The 26,708-nt window shown below is 36.5% G+C and overlaps 1 protein-coding gene and 2 long non-coding RNA genes across 3 annotated transcripts; all 3 read left to right on the forward strand.

Moving 5' to 3' along the window:
- Positions 1-2,222: 2,222 nt before the first annotated feature.
- LOC122141716 lies at positions 2,223-3,001 on the forward strand. Its single transcript, XR_006158028.1, has 3 exons — positions 2,223-2,391; positions 2,568-2,740; positions 2,914-3,001. It is a non-coding gene; the product is annotated as an uncharacterized LOC122141716 (long non-coding RNA).
- Positions 3,002-5,082: 2,081 nt separating this feature from the next.
- On the forward strand, positions 5,083-5,987 carry LOC122141715. The gene is made up of 3 exons (XR_006158027.1): positions 5,083-5,251; positions 5,383-5,557; positions 5,933-5,987. It is a non-coding gene; the product is annotated as an uncharacterized LOC122141715 (long non-coding RNA).
- Positions 5,988-6,207: 220 nt separating this feature from the next.
- LOC122141713 (ribonuclease inhibitor-like) lies at positions 6,208-26,370 on the forward strand. The gene is made up of 5 exons (XM_042749716.1): positions 6,208-6,374; positions 20,683-20,856; positions 21,651-21,824; positions 25,524-25,698; positions 26,257-26,370. The coding sequence occupies exons 1-4, from the start codon at positions 6,253-6,255 to the stop codon at positions 25,624-25,626; spliced, it is 573 nt and encodes a 190-aa protein (XP_042605650.1). The 5' UTR covers positions 6,208-6,252; the 3' UTR covers positions 25,627-25,698; positions 26,257-26,370.
- Positions 26,371-26,708: the final 338 nt, after the last annotated feature.

Raw genomic sequence — 26,708 nt, forward strand, 5'->3', positions numbered from 1 at the left:
CACCACAATAAAGGATGCCTATCACTCTGTTCCACGAGCAGCTCTGGGGCTGTCTGATCCCTGTCTGGTTCATCTTATACCGACCTAAGCTGCTACCACCAACCTGGACAAACTCACAGAGACTGTAACATCCTATATTAGTTTTTGTGAGGATATATGTATTCCTACCAGGAATTATTTAACATACAACAATGATAAGCCATGGTTTACAGCAAAATTCAGACATCTTTGTAAGGCCAAAGAGGATGCCTACAGAAATGGGGACCGAGTCTTGTACAATCAGGCCAGGAACACACTGAATAAGGAGATTAGAGTGGCTAAAAGGACCTACGCTAAAAAGCTGGAAGACCAGTTCACTTCCAATGACTCAACTTCAGTGTGGAAAGGTCTGAGAGCCATCACAAACTACAAGACCACATCCCCCCTGCACTGAGGCTAATCAACGGACTTGCTAACGACCTGAATGAGTTTTACTGTAGATTTGAAACCCCCCCACAACCCATTCTGACCAGCTCCCTACACAAACGTTAACACCTCCTGCAATCCCCCTCTAACCCCCTCCTGCACTTCAAATCAGTGAAAACGATGTATGCCAGCTCTTCAGGAAGAACAAGAGAAGAAAAGCACCAGACCCAGATGGTGTCACACCAGCCTGTCTGAAAACCTGTGCTGACCAGCTGGCCCCCATCTTTTCACAGATCTTCAAATGATCCACCATCATCCCCGTTACAAAGAAACCCAAGATTACAGGACTTAACGACTACAACGTCTGTCATCATTAAGTCATTTGAAAAACTGGTTCTGGCTTATCTGAAGGACATCACTGGGCCCTTACGGGACCCCATGCAGTTTTCTTACCGAGCAAAACAGGTCCGTGGATGATGCAATCAACATGGGATTGCACTTCATCCTGCAACATCTGGACAAAAAACAGGGACTTATGTGAGGATCCTGTTTGTGGACTTTAGTTCGGCTTTCAACACCAGCATCCTAACAGCCCTCCAGACCGAACTGACCCAGCTCTCTGTTCCGAGCTTTATCTGTCAGTGGATTACCAGCTTTCTAACAGACACGCAACAGCTAGTGAGACTGGGAAATTCATGTCAAACAGCCGCTCCACCAACACTGGTGCCCCTCAGGGATGTGTTCTCTCCCCACTGCTCTTCTCCCTGTAACACCAACGATTGCACCTCTAAAAGACCCCTCTGTCAAGCGGTGACGAGTTTGCTTACAGACAAGAGGTTGAGCAGCTGGCTGTCTGGTGCAGTCTTAACAACCTGGAGCTGAACACTCTCAAAAACAGTGGAGATGATCGTGGAATTCAGGAGGAACCCCCCTGCACTCCCCCCACTCACCCATCATGAACAGCACTGTGGCTGCAGTGGAGTCATTCAGATTCCTGGAACCACCATCTCTTAGCACCTGAAGTGGGACAATCACATTGACTCCCATTGTTAAAAAGGCCCAACAAAGGTTGTACTTCCTTCGCCAGCTGAGGAAGTTTAACCTGCCACAGGAGCTGCTGAAACAGTTCTACTCAGCCACCATTGAGTCTGTCCTATGCACTTCATTAACTGTCTGTTTTGGTTCAGCTTCAAAATCAGACATCAGAAGACTACAGAGAATGGTTCGGACTGCTGAAAGGATTATTGGTGCTCCCCTGCCCCCCCTTCAAGAACTGTATCCAGATTGAGGAAAAGGGCTCAGAAAATCACTCTGGATCCCTCACATCAAAGTTACCCCCTTTTTTAAACTTTTGCCATCTGGCCGGCGCTTCAGAGCCGCAAATACCAGGACAGTCAGGCACAAGAACAGTTTCTCCCCCAGGCATCTACCTCATGAACAGTTAAATGTTCCCCACTTATGCAATAAAAATGTGCAATATCCCTATATTTATTTGTTACACCTCCATCCAAGTACATCTCTGCATCTTCCTCTATTCTATTCCATTATCATCTATAGCATAACTGTTCATACAATTATTTTATTTACTTTTTTTTTTCTCTGTGTGTTGTTGTTGTTGTCTCTGTGTACTGGAAGCTTATGTCACTAAAACAAATTCATTGTTTGCAACAAGAATACTTGGCAATAAAGCTCTTTCTGATTCTGATTCTGATACCTGCAGAAAATGACCATTTAATCTGTCATTAAGCATTATAGCTGCACTACCACTACAGCAAACTTTAGAATTTGTAATCATTGACAAGCTGTTTGTTTTCAGCCTCAAAAAGTGTGTGATTTAACAGAGGAAAGCTGTTCAGCTCTCGCTTCAGTTCTCAGCTCAGACTCCAGTCTGAAGGATCTTGACCTGAGCAATAATAATCTACAGGATTCAGGAGTGAAGCTGCTTTCTGATGGACTGAAAGCGAGCTGTAAACTGGAGATACTCAAGTGAGCCACAATGTCTAACATTAAAGCTAAGGATTTTAAGTTTGAGAATAAATGTTCAATATGTGAAAACATAAAAAATTCACAAGTTGATTCATTTTTTGGTATATAATGTTCAAAATATTTCTAGAATAAACTGATAAATCAGCTAAATGTTACATTTTTTCTGTCTGGTCTAGACTTTCATTTTGCAGGTATCACTGAAGAAGGTTATAAAGCTCTGGCTTCAGCTCTGAGATCAAACCCTTCACACCTGAAAGAGCTGGATCTCATAGGAAATGATCCTGGACAATCAGGAGTGAAAAGAGCTCAATGATTTACTACAATATCCAAACTGCCAACTAAAACTGAGGTGGGAAACATGCTGAAGAAGTAATACTACCAAAAAAAAAAAATCCCCACTGGGATTTTTTGCTTTAAAGTAAATGCAAGATTAACTATTTCACACTTTTTTTCTAAATTAGAGTCAGTTGCTACATCGAGTTTTGAAATCAAATTTAACTTTCTTCATCTTTCCTTCTGCAGGTTGTTGGATCATGCTGCAGATGAAAGCCTGTCAATATGTGACTGGGGTTGTGGGTAAAAACCTGTTACTCCTGAGAGTGAACTTGAACTCGGTGAACACAAACTAGACTCAAAATTAAAGCAACTTGCTGCTCTATTGGCAGATAAAAACACTGCAAACTGAACAAACTGATGTAAGTTTTTCATTGTGATGACACCCTTTAGCACTTTTGAACCTGCCCTGGGTGTCCTTTAACCCTCTGGAATCGATTAACGCGTATACGCGTTTTGGGGTATTTTCTCCTGATAACCCCAAAAAGAACTTAAATTACACTTTCAGTTTTGATCGTACAGATAAGTGCAATACATCAATCGAATCTGTAAAGTGGTCTACTTTTTTTTGTATACAGACATAATAAGAAACAAAACTTTGTGCACTTATAAAATAAAGCGATAACAAACAAGGAGTGCTGTCTGCAGCCTTTGTCTGCGCTGATCTTCAGATACAAATGCGTCATTAAAATGAACTGTAACTCAGTGAATACTCAACGAAGAGACATGAGAGAGATATCTATAGAAAGCCTGACATGTCTACTTTTAAACTAAACAAGTGCTGCTGAAAAACAAATATTCTGTGATAAAGTAATCCATATGAAAACAACGCGATGTCCGTTTTTCACGTCTCCCTTCATTATCTTCTAATGCGACCACGCCCCCGCGCCGAGCACGCTTTTGAGATTCAAATGTTTCACTGAAGCGCGCGGCTTTTGAATACGCCCACACAACAGAAGACAACGCAGCGAGACTGTTCTTCAAGTTTTTTTTATTTTACTGTTTGCTTCGCGATGAGAGGAATAAGACATCATTCACCCCAAAAAGATGTGATGTGGTTGAGGATTTGAGATTTGGATTTCCTCAGAAAAAAGAATGAAGCACTTTATTTCAGCAGAGATCATAAACATGAGTTAAGTCTCTTTTTATTTATTTATATACTTGTACTAGTTTTCACATAACGTGTAAACATTTTACTAGTTAGACTTTTTCCAAAGACTTTTTCCAAACTATAATTCCTGACTAAATGTATAATCAAGTGAAAATATTATGAAGTTTCAATAACAATATACACCACTATACCATTCAAAAGCTTGAAGTAAAATAATATAAATGTAACAATAAATGTAACTGTAACAAATGTAACAATCATTGCTGTTCTTTCAATTTATCCCCCCTAAAAAACCTAAAAAAAAAATATTCTCAGCTCTTTTCAACATTAATAATAATAATAATAATAATAATAATAATAATGATGATGAATAATAATAACAATAAATGTTTTTTTTTTTGTAGAAAATAAGATTGTTAAAAGGACTTTCTGAAGGATTGTGTGGCTGGAGTAATGATGCAAAAAATTCAGTTTGAAAGTACGCTTTGATTGTTCCTAATAAAATGTTTAACACTGCACTCACAAGTGAATATTAAATTATGTTGTGGGATAATTAAATATATTCTAAATAAACTACAAACATAAAATATATACATTTATTTTGTCCTCACATTCTTTCATGTAACTCACCCCTCTCAGTGACACAGCTGACTGAATGGCTCATTATGCAGCTCATTATGCAGGCCTTTGTCTTCTCAGGTGTGAATTCATGATAGTTGACGCCTACTCGCATATGACTTTTTACCAACAAAAAGTGTCTTAGAAATTTAAATCAATATATTGTTTTCTGTAAAGTGAGTAAACAAGATGATTTTCACATCATTTAGAAAAAAAAAAATTCTAGGCTACAAGCTCCAGTTCTCAAAATTCCTGGGAACCAATTTTCTATACTGTGTTTTATTGCCTTATTCAAGTGATTTAACATTTTTAGTTTTTCACTAACCACGCATAACATTTTTTTTTCTCAAAAAAAAACACAATCATGTACATACATGCTGCTCACATATTATTATAGCCTAGTTTGTGCTGATTACAGTGAGATTAGACTTCAGCCATTTAGATATTTATAAGAAACTGAAAAAAGCACAAATGTCAGGGCATGACAAAACTTCTCCAGGCCCCAAAAAATACCCTTAGACTCCAGAGGGTTAAAAAGAGTAATGACTGAATTGCATACAGTGCTTTTGTTGCATAGTGAATGAAGTATCTAAAACTGAAAATTAGTTTTTGTCTTTACACAGCCTGAATAATAGTGATATCACAGAGGAAAAATTGTAGTTCTCTGGTATCAGCTTTAAATTCAAACCCTTCAAATCTGAAAGAACTGGATTTGAGCAGAAGTAATCTCAGAGACTCAGGAATAAAGATAATCTCAACTCTGTTTGAGAATGGACAGTGTAGACTGGTAAAGCTAAAGTAACGTAATTCTAAATATATATATGTGAAATTCAAAATAACCAATTGACGCAAAATGCAAATCTCATTAGTGAGTAAAAGTTATGTGCATAACTCAGATTTAGATTTTTTTATCTCTCTTTTTTCTACAGGTCTAACTGCATCTATATAACAGCATATGGTTGTGCTGCTCTGGCTGCAGCTTTTAATTCAAATCCCCTCAAACCTCAGGGAGCTGGATCTGAGTGGAAACCCACTAAGAGACTCAGGAGTAATGAATGTATCCACTTTTCTGGCAAATTCACAATGTACACTGCAGATACTCAGGTTTGAATTTGATTTATCTAAGCATATACAATGTTATGTGTTAAAGCCACAGCTTTGCCTTTAAACAGGGTCTGAAATGAACACCCTCCAGTCTCAATGTGGATAAATGTATTATTTGTCCATATGATTATTTTTTTGTTGGTTATACATTCTGTGGCAGCACACAAATCCAATTGTGTCAGTAACATCGCTTAGAATAGTTATACATAATTTGTGAAGAAACATACATTTATTGAAGAGCATTGTTTTAATGGTTTTGGGCATTATGAATACCAATGTTGTAATTCTGATAATATACATTTTAATTCATAAGTAGTGAATTACTTTTATTTTGTATTTGTCTTTGTGTGTATGTGTGTGTGTGTTCCCCCCTAGACTTTCAGACTGCAGTATCACTGAAGAAGGTTATAAAGCTCTGGCTTCAGCTCTGAGATCAAACCCTTCACACCTGATAGAGCTGGATCTCACAGGAAATGATCCTGGACAATCAGGAGTGAAGGAGCTCAATGATTTACTACAGGATCCAAACTGTCAGCTGCACTAAATGAGGTATATAAAAAAATAATAATGCATATTATTTTTATTATTATTAATAGAAATACATAGTACATTGAATTTAAATCCTGCTTAATCTTCCCCTCTGCAGGTTTTTGGGTCCTGCTGCATATCAAGCCTGTCAGTATGTGAAAAGAGTTATGGGTAAAAACCTGTTACTCCTAAGAGAGCTGAATCTGAGTGGACGTGAACTAGGAGATACACGAGTGAATCAGATCGCTGCTCTACTGCAGGATAAACACTGTAAACTAAACAAACTGATGTGAGTACTAGTTATTTATTTTTTTAAAATGTTACATTACTTTTACTCATAATGCTACTGTAGCTGATAATTGGGCTACAGAGCACAATATATTGAAATAAAATTTATATAGTGATGTCACATCGTACAGGCTGCGATTTAATATTAATTATATGCTGTGGAATTTACACACATGTAGTTTCATAAATGATACAGTGATTCAGAGTCTGACAACAGGTTAGTGAATGGAGCTGTTGTAAGATGCTTATATCACAGCAGGACTTGACATTATGGCCCGCGTTAACATAAAAGATCATCGTGAGAGCTGACTGGGATAGTGATGAGTTGTCACAAAAGTTAATCCTTTGCATGTGTTTTTCAGTCTTGTTAATGTAAACTTTCAAGTGGAAGAAGACATGAAAAAGAATTGTATTCTGTTCTTGCATGCTGTTTTTTTGCACACACACTCAAAGTGCACATACAGAGAGTGGATGTGTATCAATACATTTGATCTGTGCATTAGTTTTTTAAAGCAGTGGTTTTCTCAACCTTTTTTCTTTTTTTCACTGGGCCATACTATGGTCCAAGTGCAAGTCTCAAAGGTCATATTTCATTTACATATTACATCACCAACACAAACCAACCATATTTAATATGATTGTATTAGCAGATAATGTTTTAAATATGACATCTAAACATTTTCATTTATTCATATCAATAAATCTACTCACCATTAATGAACCTTACGGCTTGAAAGGAGTAACAGCACAATGAAGTTGTGAGGCTTGAAAGGAGTAACAGCACAATGAAGTTGTGACTGTAAAATGGCAGCATCCTTTGTGGTAGCGGCTGCTTCAGCTCCCGATAGCAATGGCAAATCTTGTTAAATGTATTTTTCTACCTTGTTTTCTATGTTAAATGTATTTTCTACCTTGATTTCTAATCAAACAAACTGATTTTCTAATCAAACAAAAGACTAGTCTACAATCGTTGTACCTTGATTGGACTTTGCACGACATACTTATCAAGTAGCTTATCGACTAGTCTATTGCCTTTGAAATCCGAAATGCTCTATGAGCTCCGTGATCTTGGCATTCTACGTCAACAAGATCCAGAGGTCTACACAGCAGCTTCCTACCACCACTAATCGACGCAGGGCGACGAGACAAAAGCAGTGCGAAAGATGACCAAAAACGCGCGGCACTTATGCTGAGATTAGCATCAGGCTAAAGCCTTACCCCTACAAACCTGCCCTCCCATCTATTCTGTTGGCAAATGTCCGCTCTCTGGAAAACAAAACGTATCACCTGAAATTTAGTCTAACTACTCAATGCAAGGTAAGAGACTGGTGGATCCTTATTTTCACAGAGGCATGGCTAAACTCCGCTGTTCCCGATAGTGTTATTTGGGGTGGATGGATCAGCAATATTCGAGGCTGCTTACAGACAGGAGGTTAAAGAGCTGGCTTGTCTGGTGCAGTCTCAACAACCTGGAGCTAAACACGCTCAAAACAGTGAAGATGATAGTGGACTTCAGGAGAAAGGTTCAGGTTCCTGGGCACCACAATCTCTCAGGACCTGAAGTGGGACGTTCACATTGACTCCATTGTGAAAAAGGCCCAGCAGACGTTGTACTTCCTTCGCCAGCCTAGGACGTTCAACCTGCCGCAGGAGCTGCTGAAACAGTACTACTCCGCCATCATTGAATCAGTCCCCTGCACTTCAATATCTGTCTGGTTCAGCTCAGCTGCCAAATCTGACCTCAGAAGACTACAGAGGGTAGTCCGGACTGCTGAGCGAATCTCTGGTACAACCCTCCCTTCTATTCAAGAACTGTACTTATCCAAATTGAGCAAAAGGGCTGGCAAAATCACTCTGGACCCCTCACATCCAGCACACCAGAACTATTGCCATCTGGTCGACGCTACAGAGCTCTGAGCACCAGAATGACGAGACACAGGAACAGTTTCTTCCCCCAGGCAATACATCTCATGAACACTTGAAAATAACTGTGGAATGCACAACACTATTTATACACACATACACCTATTTATCTAACACACATATTAGTCTACACTTCAAATTTGCACATAATGTACCTGTACATACAAAACTGTCTATTGTAATATAACTGCACATACAATTGCCAATTTGTATATTGTGTTATTCCTTACTTGTTTGTATTTTTTATTATTTTATTATGTGTTCCTTGTATGTGTAAACATACCTGGCACTAAATCTCATTCTGATTCTGATTCCATGCTGACAGAAACCATATTCTCAATGGTAAATCTTGGGGAGGAGGGGGAGTGTGTGTTTTACATCAACAATGACTGGTGCATCAGCACTGAAATAGTTTCAAGTCACTGTTCAGAAGATATAGAGTTTCTGACACTTAAATGTCGACAATACTACCTGCCAAGAGATTTCACAGCCATCAGCATTACAACGGTTTACATTCTGCCCAATGCAAGCACAAAAGATGCACTGTCCTCATTATACCAGTCTGTCAGTGCGAAAAACACAAATCCAGATTGTGTCCATATCATGGCTGGAGACTTTAATCAGGCCAACTTGAAGATGATACTACAACATTACTACATATATGTGGATTTAACAACCAGTGGAGAAAAACATACTAGATTGAGTCTTCAAAAAAAAAAAAACGTCAAACAGGCATTTAGGGCTGCTCCTCACTCCACTTTGGGAATTCTGACCATCGCTCGGTTATACTAACTCCAGCATACAGGCCACTGCTAACAAGGAGCAAGCCGTCTGTGAAACAGATAAGGATGTGACCACAGGGAGCAGTATTGGAACTCCAGGATTGCTTTGAATGTACGGATTGGAATATCTTCAGAGAGGCTTCCACTGTCAATCAGCACATCAATCTAGGGGAGTTGGCTGAGTCGGTGATGGGATTTATATATAAGTGTGTGTGGCGGATGTGACTGTTGTTAAGAATATTACCACATGTGCCAACCAGAAATCCTGGTTTACTTGAGAGTTACATATGCTCCTGAAGGCACGTAATACTGCCCTTTGTTTTTGGGGATAAAGATTCACTGAATTGGCCAGGACCAACTTGAATCCCGGTGTGTGAGAGCAGCAAATCGTAATTATGGACAGAAAAACACAGAGTCACTTCTCTGATAGGAAAAATTCCAGCTGCATGTTGCAAGGCACCAAGTCTATTACAGACTACAAGTCCTCCCAAACATTCTGCACTGACAACACAGACTTCCTTAATACACTAAGACCTACTTCAGCAGGTTTGAGGAAAAAAAACAACCCAGATGATTCAGTACTCTGCCTTGACCTGGCTGACAACCGAAGGACCCTACGTAGGGTTGATCCAAGGAAATTGGCAGGTCCAGACAATATATCAGGGTGTACTTACGGAATGTTCAGACCAACTGACAGTCATTCTCACGGACTTCTATAACAGTGGTTTTTTAAACGGTAGGGGAATTTACAATCAAATGAAGACCAGGAGTCAGAGATGCGATACATTAAAGAAAAAATTTCCTGAAGAACATAGTTTGCAGTTTCATCAGCAGAGGTCAGCTTCAACACTCGTGATGGAGTTAGTAGGCCGTTCTGGATAAATGTCAAAAAACACCAACAATTATACCCTGACAGAGATTGCTAATTGCGTCAATGCATAAGTCATCAAAATTCTGATTGGTTCTAAATCCTAGATAAACTTAGGCAATTTCCACATATGGATGCAAGCTTGAAGCATATCTTCTGACGACTATTTTGGTGACAAGCGATCAGAGGTCAGACGCAATACGTTTCTCCAAAGATGTATATCTGATACGCTGGACATTGGCAGTTGAACCTTTGTCCTGTACAGACAGATACTAACACACATGCGCAGAGAAACACTTATCTTTACTTCAAGGTTGTCTCAGCCCTAAACCTTATCGGGCATGGTCACACACACAATGAGAGCAGATTATTAGAGAGTAAAAAGGCAGACTAAAGCAATATTCAACTTATAATTATAATTATAATTAAATTACTATAAAAGTCATTGTAGATCTGTGATCCACTCCTTCAGCCCCCCTTTTTAGACCGGTGTGGAGTCCAATACTCCACGTCTGGTCTATCAAGTGAGGTCGCTACGGAAGGTGGAGTGGTGATGCATATTTTTCCTGATGGGGTCACAATTTGTCTCTTCACCCTATCATGGACATGCTGTATACTATTTAATCCAGTCCCCATGCTTAGGCCTCTCCCAACCCTTCCACTCACAACAGGGCATTGACGTCATCCTTCGTCAGCTGCTGCAGACTGTTTGTTAGGTTCAGTAATCGCATCTCCTCCTCCACCGGATTTACAGTCCTGCAGGCAGATTTAAAACATAGGACAGACAACAGTGTACCAACATCCACATTAGTAAGCATAAGACAACAAGTCCTACGAATCCTCAGAAAACGTACAAAACCCTATTTTATCACTCCCATAATTACGTCCTCTGACGCTGCCACCAAACTCACTCCAGGCTTCTTCCACAAATTCTTCTACAGAATCGGTCACATCTGTAAAAAAATCGCTCCTACCGTAAAGGCAAACATCAACGCTTAGGCTAAAGCCATGGGTTCTGTGGGATTTGACAAGAAAGGTGACCCTGTCAATCAAAGCCATACAGAATTCAAATATTCATAACCAGCGAAACACCGTCTTGACCTGTTTCAAGAAATCATTAATGTACTTCTCATTATATCTCGCTGTGATTTCATTTGAGGGTAATACTCTGTAGAAGCAGTCATATTGGTGGTACAATACTCTGAATCTGAACAATCACCCTGTTAACACTTATCAGCCAGATACCACTCAGGACCAATAGCATAAACAATATTATGATACAGACAATGACCTAAAGTTCGACCTATAATGCAAATCTCTTAGCTCTTGAACTGAGGGAAATTGTTTCTCCCTATCAAACTACAAATTTTCCATAGCTACATCAGAGACCTGTGGCCACATGTAAAACTTGATGAGGGTGGAAATCTTTCTACACTAGATCATCAGTCATCTGGGGTTCTTGCATTTTAGTTTTCCTACTGGCAATAATCTCTAAACACAAGTGAAACAAATGCAAATACATCCATGCAGTGACATTATAGACCATCAAGGTGGGGCTATAACACTTACTTTCGAGATGGTAATGTAGTTATATGGAGTTGCCACATTGACTTCCATTATAATGACACTTTTTGATTGCAAAGCCATGACACCATGCACAGGCCTATCTAAAGGGTAAATGGTGCCACCTAGTGATCAACTGTTAACAAAAAAAAAAAAAAAAAAAAAAAAAAACTCTTCCCAACAGGGAAACCACCAATCAAATCAATCAAGAATGCATGATTATATGGTGTCATAGCTTTGCAATCAAAAAATGTCGTTATAATGGAAGTCCATGGGGCAAAAACAGCTACGAACAGTAAATGAGGGAGAAAAAAAATAAATCTAATGCTGCACAAAAACTAACATTGCATCAAAACCAATGTTGTTACTAATCTTTGACATGCCCAAGACTGTGATAAAAGGTAAAAAAAATAAAATAAATAAATAAATAAATAAATCCAGTCCACAATCACTTTTTATATCAAAAACAAGTTTTTTTTTTTTTTTTCCCAAATCAGTGACATAATTTATGAACTTGGCAATTAAAGAGTTAAAATCTTGGATTTTTTTTTTAAACATTTAGTAGTTTTGATCAGGACTGAGGTTGACTAATAGATTTATGCAAAAAAGTTACATTTTTACAGCAGTTTAATTTAGTGGATGTTTTCATCCACGAACATAACAAAATGGTAGTGAATTTGCCCACAGTGTATTGTTGAGTTTTTGGACATTTTCAAAGCATTTTCCCAAAATATGTGTAAAAATAAGATGTCACCAAAAATCATTCCATTTGCTAAAACGCAGAGAAAGTTGTGGCCAAATTAAGACTCAATATTACCCCCTAGTTATATATATAGTTCCCAACACCACATAAGGGTTAATTTCATTTATCTTTTTAATTACTGAAAATTAAGCACACACTTTTTTTTGGGCAAACAAAGGGGATTTACTATTAAAATTAAAACATGGAAGAAATGATGTGTGATTATTCCTTAAAGTCCCTGTAAAGGCAATTAAAAAAAATGTCTAAACACATTATACATGTTAATACTGTATTGCTAAAACATATTACAAAGACTGTGAACTGTAAAACACTGAATTGTGGAGTTAGACAGTTAAACAGTTTCTCACCATTGCTGTGATCCGAATTTTTTTGGCGGGGCTAAAACGGGGGATTGACGACGCATTGCGTCCCCCTGAGCTCCTGGCCCGCCCCTAACATTATAAATAGAGCACATTCGCATCAGTTCGCCGCTCAACCGCGAGTTACTGTCATACTGTTACTTACTACAGCCTACAGTTTGCTGGCTATGCCTTCGTCACTAACCAATTAAGCTGTTAGGAGCATCCATTCCGGCTGTAGCAGTGACAGTGGAGTGTGCCGACTGCAGCTTTCCCGCGAGTGGGCATGGTTTTCAGCACAGCCAGCGGACACTCCCCCAGCGTTTGAGAGCTGAGATTACTGCTCATTTTTTTCGAGATTTTGATGAACTTATTTTATATACTTACCGGCTTTTTTTATCATTCAAATTTTGCTGGGTGGCTAATATAACACATTTTTCTATGGCATGACAAACTCAGAACACATACTTAAATTTGACTTTACAGTGACTTTAAAAAAGTTATGTTTGTTTCATTTCAGTAGTAGCAGTAGGCTATGTACATTCTGCTTAACAATAGACTTCAAATAAAGCCAGACTTCTGTGTATGTGATATGACGCTAGTTTTACTCAAATCAAACGGTCAGATGCTCATGACTTTCTCTCTCAGAGCAGTTTTGGAGATGTTGTTCACATGTGTTTACATCCTCATTTAGCGAACAACAGATGCTGAAATCACTGCGAGCGTCACGCGCTTCAGTAATGTTATATGTGTAAAAAATGAAACCTCACGTCTGCGCCATTCATTAACAGAGTCACGCAGAACATGCAGGATTCATATTTAAATCAACTTTTGCGGCTTAATATTTACAGATACTAGTCCATATCACGATTTGATTTAAGTGTAATGACCTACTTTTGAATAATTAATCCAAAATTTAACATTCCGTGACATTCCATGTTAAACTGTGAATTCTGTTTTTATGATTGTATTCCGCGATTCAGTCCGCGTTTTTCCGCTTCACGGAAATGATAGGGCTCTACAATTATACCAACACAATGTTTATTCTCACACTTTAACTGCTTCTATTCTGGAACACTTAATGATTATCTAATCAAAATAAAAGATCACAGCTGAGTCTAGGAGAACTCACCGGTATCACACACACTCCGGAGCGCATCGCGTCAAGCAGCGGTCTAAAACAGTTTATTTATTCACCAAACGGACACAAGTTTACTAGGGCTGGTAATTTTAACGCGTTAATTAGATTAATTAATTATGGAGAAACATAAACGTGTTAAAAATAATTAACGTATTTGAAGCACTTGCCCCACCCCAGACGTATGTGGATAATCTGCCATTTCATACAATAAAATGACAACAAAAATCAAGAAATGCAACAAAAAACTATTACTGAGTGATGGAGCCTTAGAGAATATCCCTAAAATACAAGATATGGGGCAAAATGCCCCTGTTTGAAATTTTGTCTCATTGTTACATGACATAGTTAAGAAATATAACACGAGCTGTAGGCTAAGTGCAATATCTTGGCATTGAAGTGGCGCTGCACAGATCTATCATTGAATTACATCAAAGTTAAAATTGTGTTATTTTAGACACAATGTTGTCTGTTTTGCTAAAGTTTACTTAAAGAATGAACAATGAGGCATAGATAAGTTTGAAGTTCATTGTTTTTAAAAAAAATGGAGCAAACGGAAAGATCGATCTATATTATAGCTCTAATGAAGCATACAGACTTTATTAGACCCACAGAGAGACAAATGTTTAGATGAAAAATGCTCAATATACAGTTTATTATTTACATTAGCAACAATTTGGGGTGAATATATTATAATTTAACGGAAAACTATGTGAATGGCGCTCTGAGGCGCGGCAGGACTTTCTGTCAGCTGCATTTTGCTCTGTTCAGCGTGCAGCATCACGTATCTAAACAAACAGCACGTGCTGTCAGTGATTTCAACCACTAGAGGCCGCTCGCGCTGTATAACGGACGCAATCCAGAAAACTATCGGCATGGATTTTTGCCGATAACGATTGTTCCAGCAATCAACTATCAATGCCAATTAATTGGCAAAAACCGATACATCAGTCGACCTCTAATACCAACCCCTAAAAAAATGTCTGTTCTCACAAAATGTAAGACCAGACAGGGATCTTGGCTTTGTACAAATTCTTTGATTTCGTCAGATGTATGCAGCGTAACAGTTCGAGACGGAACATGAAATTTGTACATGCATATATGTCCGCTCCCCAGTAAAAATTCTTCTCGCATGCTGTCCGTATTTTCACCAAGAAACCTCACCAAGCACAATTTACTGTTGTACAGCTTCTCGGCACCAAAGTTCAGCCTTTCCATCATCTCTTTGACCCAATTCCTTCTTGGGGGGGGGGGGGTTTTAGGTGAGTATAAGAAGTCCATGGGGCTATGTATTTTCACAGCTCTTTTTCTGATTTCTTCAGAAATTTGTGGGGCCCCTATTTATCTAAGCAAATGCAATGCCCAAGTGACGGACCATAAAATCTTTCACCCTAAGTTCACCCATCGCCGGTCACGATGGTCACGCTGCTTGTCACGGATGGTCACGGACAGATACAATTTGTCTTCTGTAACAGACGACATAATCAATATCGCAAAACAGATGTCGCGTCACATACCGGAGGTCCGGTGCCTATATTACAAACAGATGATATGACACTTGTCATAAGGTTAATACCTAATGACATGATATATTAAAAAATAGATGTCATATCACAGCTGCCGATCATTCACGGATGTTGTAAATATTAAATAACAAAAAGGTCAAAGCCATCAATCAAAAATGTTGATGTTTGATGCAGTATAATTCTCTTTCTCATGCAGAAAATACAGATTTTTTTGAGAATCACCCATCAATCTTTTTGGTTTACTTTGCTGGATACAGCAAATGATGACAAAATAAACATTTGAAACAAGATAAATGGTCTATTCTTAATTTTATGAAGTATGCAATTAATCCGATTAATCCCAGAAAAAGGGTGTGATTAATCAGATTAAACATTTTAATCGATTAACAACCCTAATATATATATATATATATATATATATATATATATATATATATATATATATATATATATATATATATATATAGTATGTATATATATATATATACAGTATATATATATATATATATATATATATATATATAATATATATATATATATAAAGAAACCGCACCAAAGACCTACCATAGACCCACCGTAGAGCTCAAGTAGGAGGCTCTGTTCCAGAATCAAATCATTGTCGGTGCTTCTGAAATTGGGTTATTATGTTTAACCCAGCATGCTGCATTGCTTTTTTATGGTTTAAAATTACTACATTGCTAGGCTAAAAATGAATCCAAATCGAGCTAGGGATTAAACCTACAAATCTTGTTCATTTTAAAATCACTTTAACACACAAAGAATAACTATCAAAAGGTAAATATTTATTTAAAACAAGAGAAAACAGTCAAAAAGTAACATGCATGTAAGAAGAAATGCAGAAAAAGGTAAGGCATTAACCGCTACAGAGTTTATAAATAAAGCATTGAACATTTGAATAGAACTTTTAAAATCAAATTTGACTGTTTTGGTAAATTTTATATATTGTATAAAAATTTACAAAACACTATTATACAATAATTGTACAATTAGTCAAGTTAAGTTCTTTACAACTATTCTGGCATGACAGTACACAAATAAACCACAACATTAACACTGATATTATAACATTTAACTGACGCAAGTGTGTGAAAGAATGTGAGCATGAGCATGTGAGCATTTCTACTAAACAACACAAACAAACATTTAACATTTTGTTTTTTACAAATTATACACTTACAGTTTGTTTTATAGTCCACGAAAACAGATCATGCATTAGTGTCAATTCAGATGATCTCTTTAGCATAATTCATGTAGTCATGAAGAAGCCCCATCAGCACAGCATGTGACATCTTTTACATCATCCAGGGCAGCGTCCTCCTTTAAAACCACTGATGCATCAGTTTAGGGGAAAGATATTCTCTTCTTTGACCAGCATTCATCCCAGTCACCACCTGTTCTTCACCAGTGGCCAAAAAAGAGAAAAACATTTGAAAAAATAAAACATTTAATTAAACTCTATCTATTTCAGATAGAGGTGTATTCACATCCGTAAGGATAGGTAAATAATCTGTTTTATAATTTCAACACTTTGTGTGGTTGTTTAATGTCTCTGTCTACCGCAGCGCTCCAGAATGCTATAATGGCAGCACTAGTGTGAGGACATGTGATATTGTTTGAATAAATATATTGCTTTCAGAAAGCTACTTCTTTACTGAAACATTAAAACAGACATGACATTCACATACCTCACAAATTTTCATGTACGTGGAGGGATGCTCTTCAAGGTTTAGTTCACCAAAAAATGAAAATGGTCATAAATTTACTCTCCCCCATGTTGTTTTCAGACCCATACAAACTCTGCTAATTTTTGAAACACAAATAAATATATTTAATATTCTCTTAATTTTTGTCCTCCATCGCAAGTCTGGGAGACCAATATTTTCATCTAAACAGACATGTTCCACTATCATATAATTTAAGATTTATTCATATATAAATATCGGAATGGATTACTTCTACAATAACTCTGTATTTATGAGGCTTGAAAATACAGATTATCTAGACTCTCAAAGGATTAACAAAAAATTATGAGAAAATTAAAAACATATTCATTTGTATTCTAAAGACAGACAAAAGTATTTTAGGTTTGGAATGACATGAGGACAAGAATAATGACTCTCCAAATCAGACAAGACAACTCCAAACTTGGTTTGATTTCTGCAATAAAAAACACAGACATCAATGGTCTTAATGAAATGAGCAAGTAATCACACTGTTGTTGCATCAAAATGTGAAGTAAACTGGCAGGAGACAACAGAAACATTTATTTTTCTAAAAGTAACTGACATAAATCTCAAAAGAATGATGCTCTCCTATGTCTCTGGATTTCAACATCTATAAAAACTTTTACTCTCAGTAAAATAAAATTGATAACATGGAATTATGAAGTTTACTTGCCTTAAACTGTTTTTCCATCTCTTCTAAGAAAATCGCCTCCTCCTCACACAAGCAGGCTTCTGTGTCCTTAACTCCAAAGTAACTCCAATGGTTTTCATGAAATATGACCATGTAATCACACTGTTGTTGCATCAAAAGGTAAAGTAAAACAGCCAGGACACAATAGAAACATTTATTTTCAAAAATAACTCACATCAGTCTTTAAAAAATGAAGTTATCTTATGTCTCTGCCTTTCAACATCTACAAAAACAAAACATTCTTTAGTCTTAAAAAAAAAATAAAAAAAAAAAAAATAAAACATGATGGAATTATGAAGTTATTCACACTCTTCTGAAGAAGCTGAGAAAATTGCCCCCACCATAATAACCATCTATTAACACCTCAAAAAGTCCAGATATTGTAAAATCTTATGTAAATGTGACATAAGACACTCATGGAATTTATATTAGAAGTACCTCTTCCGTTCAGTAAAAGAGGCCGTTAAGACCTACGTTTCTGAGGCGAAAAACCGCGTCCGCGTCTGCTTACTCATTAAACAGAAAACAATATATTGATTTAAATTTGTCAGACGTTTTGTGATAGTCACGTTTTATGTGAGTGAGCACACTCATATTACTTTTATATTGTATTGTTTTATATTAAATAGAGCATGAAAAACATCAGTGTCATAAGAAATTTAGATACAGTGATTTGCCTATCATATTCAAAATGTTTTACTAATTTCAAACAATTTAGTCAGAAATTATAGTTTAGGAAAAAACCCAACTAGTAAATGTGTTCAAGTTTATGTCACACTAATAAAAAAAACATTACTTACTCATCAAATTGATCCCCTCCACTGGATGAAGCGGCACATCGCATCTGCTTCTTTTTCTGTGGTAAATTCTGTCTTATTCCTCTCAGTGTGTCGTCTTCTGAGGTAAATTGTGTTATTCCTCTCAGCGCATTTACATGTGCGTTTCGTCTCACGTGGATATTTACATATGAAAGGGTGCGAGCCGTGCGTGGGGGGTATCACATTAGAGATGATGAGATAAGACTGAACATCTTGTTGGTTTCGTACCGATTACTTTATCACAGAATATTTGTTTTCGGTAAGACTTACTTCATTTAAAAGTAGACACTCCAAGGTTTTCTATAGATATGTCTCTCATGTCTCTTTATAAAGTATTCGCTGAGTTCATTTTAATGACGTGTTTCAGATGAATATTTAAGGAGACAGAGAATGCATCATGTTTGTTTTCTTTATTTTACAAAAGCACAGAGTTTTCTTGTTTTTGTGAGTTTACACAAATGAAAGTAGACACTTAACAGTTTTGAATGATATATAACACTTATTTGTGTGACCAAAATCAACAGAGCATTTTTAGTGTCTTTCGCATTGATCTTAAAAAAAAGTGAGCTGGTCGGGCCGGCACAGCCGTTGACCCCTGGGAGTTTATTGGTGAGGTGATGGCAAAAAAATGTGTCTTTAGATGTCTTCCTCAAGGCTCAGTGCTTGGACCACTTATTTTTCTCCATCTAAATGTCATCTTTAGGATCCGTCATTCAGAAGCAAAGCTTTTCCTATCATTGCTGTGTTGATGACACTCAATTCTACTTTTCATTCCAACTGGATGATCTTACAGTACCTGTTCACATTTGCAGCCTGTCTGAAAAACATTTCTGGCTAGTTAATGGATCATTAACTTCAAACTCAACCTTGCTAAGACAGAACTGCTCATGGTCTCAGCCAACACAGCACTTCATCACAACTTCTCTATACAGCTAGGTTCGTCAACCATAACTCCTTCCAGGACAACCAGGAACCTTGGAGTTGTGATTAATAATCAGTTAAGTTTCACAGACCATATTGCTATGGCTCGGTCATGCAGATTTGCCTTATACAACATTATGAAGATCAGACCCTTCCTATCAGAGCAGGCCGCACAACTTGTCCATGCTCTTATTCTCTCCAGACTGGACTATTGTAATGCTCTTTTGGCAGGTCTTCCCACTATCAAGTCTCTGCAACTGATCCAGAATGCAGCAGCGAGAGTGGTCTTCAACACGTAGCCAAATAAAACTCACGTCACACCTCTTTTCATCAGCTTGCACTGGCTGCCAAAAGCCACTCGCATCAAATTCAAGGTACTGATGTTTGCCTGCATGAATATACCTAAACTCGCTAGTTATCACTCTCACTGACCTTTTAATCTACTGCTTCCCAAATTGAACAACAACCTGCCTATCCATCCCAAAGAGGCACAAAATCACTCTCACTGACCTTTTCCTGGACTGTAAACATCTAAAGAAACAACCTTCCCATCATCATCTGATCAATTAATACTTTAGCCATTTTCCAAAAACCTCTAAAGACACATCTTTTTCATCAGCATCTGATCAATTAATACTACCACTTACCTATTCTATTCTATTCTATTCTATTCTATTCTATTCTATTCTATTCTATTCTATTCTATTCTACTGTGCTAGACTAAATAAAAAAAAAAAAAAAACTACTATGTGTACTGTGCTAGACTAACTGAGACTTGTCAAAGCACTCATATATTGTAAGTTGCTTTGGATAAGAATTGCTTCTATTGTTCTCCTCATTTGTAAGTTGCTTTGGATAAGAGTGTCTGCTAAATTATTAAATGTAAATGTGATTTGTGAGACTAAAGTGATTTATGACAATAGTAAATAGACAATACTATTGTACAATTAGTACTACAGTACAATTATTTTACTATTATTGTACATTGTTGATTCATATTAATGCAATTAACCAATTTTAATAAATACATTGCAGAATGTTAGTGTGTACGATGTGTCTGAGAACAACAGACCTAAACACATTTGACCCATTGAATATGCAGTCTTTATCCATGTTACCTGTACTCAGATATTCCTGTTTATTTGTCAGCAAAAGTCTGCTGGATGACACAAAACATGTTAATTAGTTGATCATGAATCTGAGCTATTGTCTTTTTTCTCTTTCTGTCTTCAGTCTGTGTGATTGTAGCATTACAGAGAAACAGTGTCTGACCCTGACTTCAGCTCTAAAATCAAACCCATCACACCTGAGAGAGCTGGACCTCAGTGGGAATGAACTAAGAAATACTGGAGTGAATCACTTATGTGACGTACTGAAGGATTCACACTGTAAACTAGAGAGATTGAGGTCAGTAACATTCATATACAAAAATTAAAATGCTTAAAATCACTTTAACAGTTTAAAGCAAAACACTTGATACTCAAGTTTAGGGATGTGCACAAAGCTGAATACCATGCTCGGAAAATAAATTATGCATACAACAGAGCCCCCAAAAGGCTGCGATGATGGAAAAAAATGAGAAGGGAGGGGAAAAAAAAAAATATTTCAAGGCTTTTGCTTTCTCTCCCAATTATATAGTTGAGTAATTATGTATATATTTTTGCAGGCATCAGGGAGCCACTATCAATATGCTTGGTACTGAACTTGCTTTTGAATGCACACTTGCTTTTTACGAATTCGAATTTTGATTCGCCATCACACATTCTGTGTGTATGGGGAGCAGCGGTACTGATTTTACAAGATAAGATGTTCATCAATGACGCTCAGGATCTGTTGCTCTTTAATTAATTTGAAATCATCCTATCAGTCATCTCTCCTTACTATCTTAAAATGAAATCTGATGTGCTGTAATATAGCCAACTACCTCAGCCAGCCTAACCATATCGCTTTAGGGGCTGCCTTTCTGAGTCTGTAATAAGGCTTCAGGCATATCCCTACTCAATATCTCATGGAGAGTCTGAGTTCACATTATATTTAGGTAAAATTATTCATCTTAATATTTTGTAAATTGGTCAAGGAAAGATGATTTTCTCTTTTTGTTGTCTGTTATATTTGCTTATGAAGATGATGTGAATTCATAGCAAAAATAGTTATTTTATCTTCTGTCTTATTTTCTGCTTAATCTGTTTATCTCAATGTAGGTTAAGAATCTGTTTAATGACAGATAAAGGATGTTCTGCTCTGACTTCAGCTCTGAAATCAAACCCATCACACCTGAGAGAACTGGAACTCAGTAAGAATAAACTAGGAGACCCAGGAGTGAAAAACCTCAGTGATCTACTCAGGAAACCACAATGCAAACTGGAGAAATTACAGTTAGTAATATGCAACATACAACAGTAATCAAACAGTGATTAAAGTTCATTTTAAGACAGCAGGGCTTAAGTCACATCTTTGCGTTTCTCTATCTGAAGTAACAGAAATATATTATTATTTTATTGGTTTTGTACAACCTCAATTCCGAGAAGTTAGGACATTTTGTAAAATGCAATAAAATCTAGAAATCTGTGATTTATTTAATTCTCTTCAACTTTTATTTAATTGACAAAAGTACAAAGAAAAGATTTCCAAAGTTTTCACTGACTGACGTAAATGTATTTTGTAAAATATGAAAATTTTTTTTTTTTTTTTTAATGGCTGCAACACACTCCAAAAAGTGGGGCAGAAGCTAAATAAAAGTGAAAACGGTTATAGAATATCCACGTTAAACTGTTTTGAAACAGTTCACAGTAAGCAGGTGAATTGGTAATAGGTCAAGGTATCATGTTTGGGTATAAAAGGAGCATCTCAGTCTTTGCAAGCAAAGCTGGATTTATGGCAGTTTGTGCCAAATTTCACAAGATAAGTGTCAAACAAATCAAAAATCACATATGCAATGAAAAATTGCAAAAAATTATAAATAATTTAGGTCTCTCACACCAAGTAACATACATAATATTGTGAAAAGATTCAGGGAATCCAGAGAAATCACAGTACATGTATAGAAAGGCAGGAAACATCAGTTGAATGTTGTTGACCTTTGAACCCTCAGATGACATTGCATAAGAAAACCATCATGCTGCAGTGTTTAAATATAGTCACTGGCTCAGGAGTACTTCAGAAAACCGCTGTCATTTACCACAGTCTGCTGCTGTGTCAAATGCAACTTAAATCTCTGTTACTTTAGGAGAAAGCTAAACATCAATTCTATGCAGCGATGCCGCCGGGTTCTCTGGGCCACAGTTCATCTCAGATAGTCAAAAAGACAGTGAAAAGGTGTGCTGTACTCCGATAAATCCACATTTCAACTTGTTTCAGTGAAAAAATGGATTTTGAGTTCTCAGTCCAAAATACCAAAGGGACCATCCAGACTTTCATTAGCAACAGAAACAAAAGCCAATGTCTGTCATGTTATGGGGAAGTCTTGTATCAAGTGAGACTGGTGGCCTACCTGCAGTCCAGAGCTGTCTCCTATTGAAAATGTATGACCAGTCATGAAAAGAAGATTCAGACATCGACAATCACAGACTGCTGAGCATCTGAAGTCTTGTATCAAGTGAGACTGGACAAAATTTCGCTTGCAAAACTTTAACAATTAGTATCCTAAATTCCCAAACAATGAAACAATGTAATTAAAAGGAAGGTTGATGAGACAGTGTTAAACGTGCCTCTGGAGTGTGTTGCAGCTATCAAAATCAAAATTTGTTCATATTTACAAAATACATAAATGTTGGTCAGTGAAAACTTTGGAATCTTGTCTTTGTACTTTTGTCCATTGAATAAATGTTAAAGAGAATGAACAAATCACAGATTCTTGATTTTATTGCATTTTACAAAATGTCCCAACTTCTTTGTAATTGGAGTTGTATGTGCATCAGTAGAAAGAGCCAACTGTTGTGTGGCTATAAAATTGTTTCATATACTGAAATCTGACAAATCTTTGCTGTGAATAAAGTAGTAAAACAAATCCACACCTTTTTGAGGTGGAAGTTAAAGGAGCAAACTAAATTAAAAAGTTAACGGAGCAGATTAATTGAAGATAAAATGTAACTGCACTCTCAAACCATGCTTAAGGGAGTGTGCTGTTACATTTTGTCTTCATTAAATATTTGCTTCGAAACACAACAGAAATCAGAGCAGACTGAAAAACAGTGTAACAAATGACAGTTAATTATTCTGATAGTTACATTTATTCTGGAATAATAGTACTTTTCACTAAATCTTTTTTGTATTAAGCAAAATGTTTGTTTAGAGATTGTAAACTACACTGCAAAATTACTTGAATGTTTTGATTCATGTATTAATAACATTTAAATGTTAATTTCTCTGTTTCTGTATTGATCATGTATATTAATCAACACTAATAAATTAATTTACTTGATAAGATTTGCATTTTAACTATCCCCAAAGGTTCCTGTCTTGGTTTGTTCTTTCATATAATTGTTCTAATATAAGTTTCCATGATTTTTCTGGTGTATTAGTGACTGTATGATGTTTATTAATGATGCATTTAAAGGGATAGTTCACCCAAAAATGAATACTACCCCATGATTTACTCACCCTCAAGCCATCCTAGGTGTATATGACTTTCTTCTTTCAGATGAATACAATAAGAGTTATTTTATAAAACCTTCTGGCTCTTCCAAGCTTTTATAGTGGCAGTGAATGGGGGTCGAGATTTTTGAAATACAAAAAAGTGTATCCGTCCATCATAAAAAATACTCCACATGGCTCCGTGGGGGTTAATAAAGGTCTTCTGATCGATAAATCGATAAGTTTGTGTAACAAAAATATCCATATTTAAAACTTTATGAACTGTAATCTCTAGCTCATTCTACTAACGTGTTCACGAGAGAGTGGCGTTCCAGTGGATGATGCAGCCATAGCGTAATATACTACTAGTCTCACGAGAACCAAGTTTTGTTAACAGCAAAGGAAAACCAGTCTCCTCATAACTGTTACGTGGGAGTGTAGTAGGTTGTGTGGTTCATGGGGAAAATGTGTATTCGTGGTCTGGTTTTCCCCTGGCGTGTTTTTCTTTCTTTCTCTTTTGTTACTCTCACTGTAATGACTCACAGGTGGAGCTGCTAACTAGTGCCCTGATTGGTGACTGGAGTGATTGGCGCTGTATTTAAGTCTCCTGAACCATAGATCTATGGCTCCCTGCTCTCATGGCTTCCTTGATTGATAGACAGATGTGTTCTCTATGTAGCATGGTGCCCATAGTGTTTGTTAAATAATTGTTATGAGACCTTTGATGTAAACCACTATCTTTTGCTAGGTTATGATTCTTTTTTTGTTAAATCCTGATCCTTACCTAATTGGAGCATGGTAGGGAGGTGTGTGCCTTTTTTATTATTTGTTTTCTCCTGGTTATGATAATTAGGGAGGGAAGCTTTTGTACTTTTGTTTCGTTTATTTTAATTCTAGGTTAGTATCTCTAAAATTAGTTAGCTTTGTTTTATTTGTTTTGGCTCTTCCCCCTCCTGAAGCTTATGTTTCTCCTTATCTACTTTTGTTTAATAAATTTACTATTTCACTTTAAAGAGTGATTCTGGTGTTTTGAAGTGAGAGCGGGGACTCCAGGGAGTCTGTTGATCGGCTCCCTGATTATTGTTATGGATGGTTTTTTTTTTTAAATACTCTTTGAGTAGAGATTTGACCTCATTTGTAACATAACTCAAATTGAAATCTTCCAACATTTATTTATTTTTTTAATGTAACTGATTGTATTAGTCTAAAAAAAAAAAAAAGAAAAAAGAAAAGAAAATCATATACACCTAGGCTGGGTTGAGGGTCAGTACATCATGGGGTTATTCTCATTTTTGGGTTAACTATCCCTTTAAGTTTGTGTGTAAGTTAAAAGGGATTATTGGGTGCTGGATAACTAACACTAAAAAAAAAAAAAAAAGTGGTTTATCCGCATAACTGATGATGTATTCAACTGCATCACATGATTTAGTCAAAGTTTGTGATTCAGACTATTAAGCAGTATTTTAATAGGCAGCTGTGTTAATTTTAAATTACATTTTTAGACTTTCAGACTGCAGTATCACTGAAGAAGGTTATAAAGCTCTGTCTTCAGCTCTGAGATCAAACCCTTCACACCTGATAGAGCTGGATCCTCACAGGAAATGATCCTGGACAATCAGGGGTGCAGCAGCTCAATGATTTACTACAGAGTCGATGGTATTCATTGAAAACACTGAGGTGAGGTGATAATATATATATTAAAATAAATATGCAGGCTAAATATTCATAAAAATATATTATTTTAGTAAAACAATAAGCTAAAAAATTATAAATATTGAGTTTAAATCAGAATCAGAATGAGCTTTGTTGGCAAGCATGCTTACATATACACAGAATTTGCCTTGCTTTCTTCATTGTTGTGTGAACAGAGTTTTTGTTTATTTATTTACCAGAAAAGTATTTTTTTCTTTTCTTTTTTATAGTAATTTATTGTGCTTAATGTGTGAAAGGATCTTATGAATCACCATATGTTCACAAACAAGCCAGTTCTCTGTTTTCTCTCAGTTTATGCTGACATTTCTCACTCCTCCATCTTAAAATCCATCTTAATATTTTGCTATAGGACTGAGTATTGCTAGTTTATTTTCAAATCTTTATATCTTTGTTTGTTTAAATTTTCATTTCATTATTGTTGTAAAAGCATGTTTTTAGAACAATAATTTAGTTTGTTTATTTTATCAATGGACAATTAGTTGAGAATTTAATTGAATCCTGCTTCATCTTGCCTTTCTGCAGGTTTTTGGGTCTTGCTGCAGAGGAAGTCTATCAGTATGTGACTGGAGTTGTGAGCAAAAACCCGTTATTCTTGAAAGAACTGGATCTGAGTGAACGTAAACTAGGAGACACATATCGGACATTTGAAGTATCTTAAAGAACCCAGGTGACCAAAACACAATCATTCTAAGTAATCTCTAGATATAATTAATCCAAAAATTAAAATTTATCAGAAAATTTTAATAGTAATTTTACTGTAGTATTTCAGAGCATTTTTTCTCAGCATTACACAGAGCCATAATAATTTGAAGTAATAAAATTAAACTGGCAATTAAAAACACATTTAGAAAGGTGACATAAAGCTTTAAACAGCTGACCAAGCAAGAAAGTTTGATATGTAACATGAGAGAGAACAATGGTTTCTTTTCAGTCAGTCACTCTTGATGTCACGTCAGTGAAGGATGAATTGGGAA

The sequence above is a fragment of the Cyprinus carpio genome, chromosome B22 (assembly GCF_018340385.1).
Source record: "Cyprinus carpio isolate SPL01 chromosome B22, ASM1834038v1, whole genome shotgun sequence".
NCBI lineage: Eukaryota > Metazoa > Chordata > Actinopteri > Cypriniformes > Cyprinidae > Cyprinus > Cyprinus carpio.

Excerpts from the sequence above, each read along its gene's own strand:
- LOC122141713 (XM_042749716.1), top strand. The coding sequence starts at position 6,253 with ATGGGTAAAAACCTGTTACTCCTAAGAGAGCTGAATCTGAGTGGACGT. Across the intron at positions 20,857-21,650 it reads TGTAAACTAGAGAGATTGAG|GTTAAGAATCTGTTTAATGA; the intron begins GTCAGTAACATT and ends ATCTCAATGTAG. Across the intron at positions 21,825-25,523 it reads TGCAAACTGGAGAAATTACA|ACTTTCAGACTGCAGTATCA; the intron begins GTTAGTAATATG and ends TTACATTTTTAG.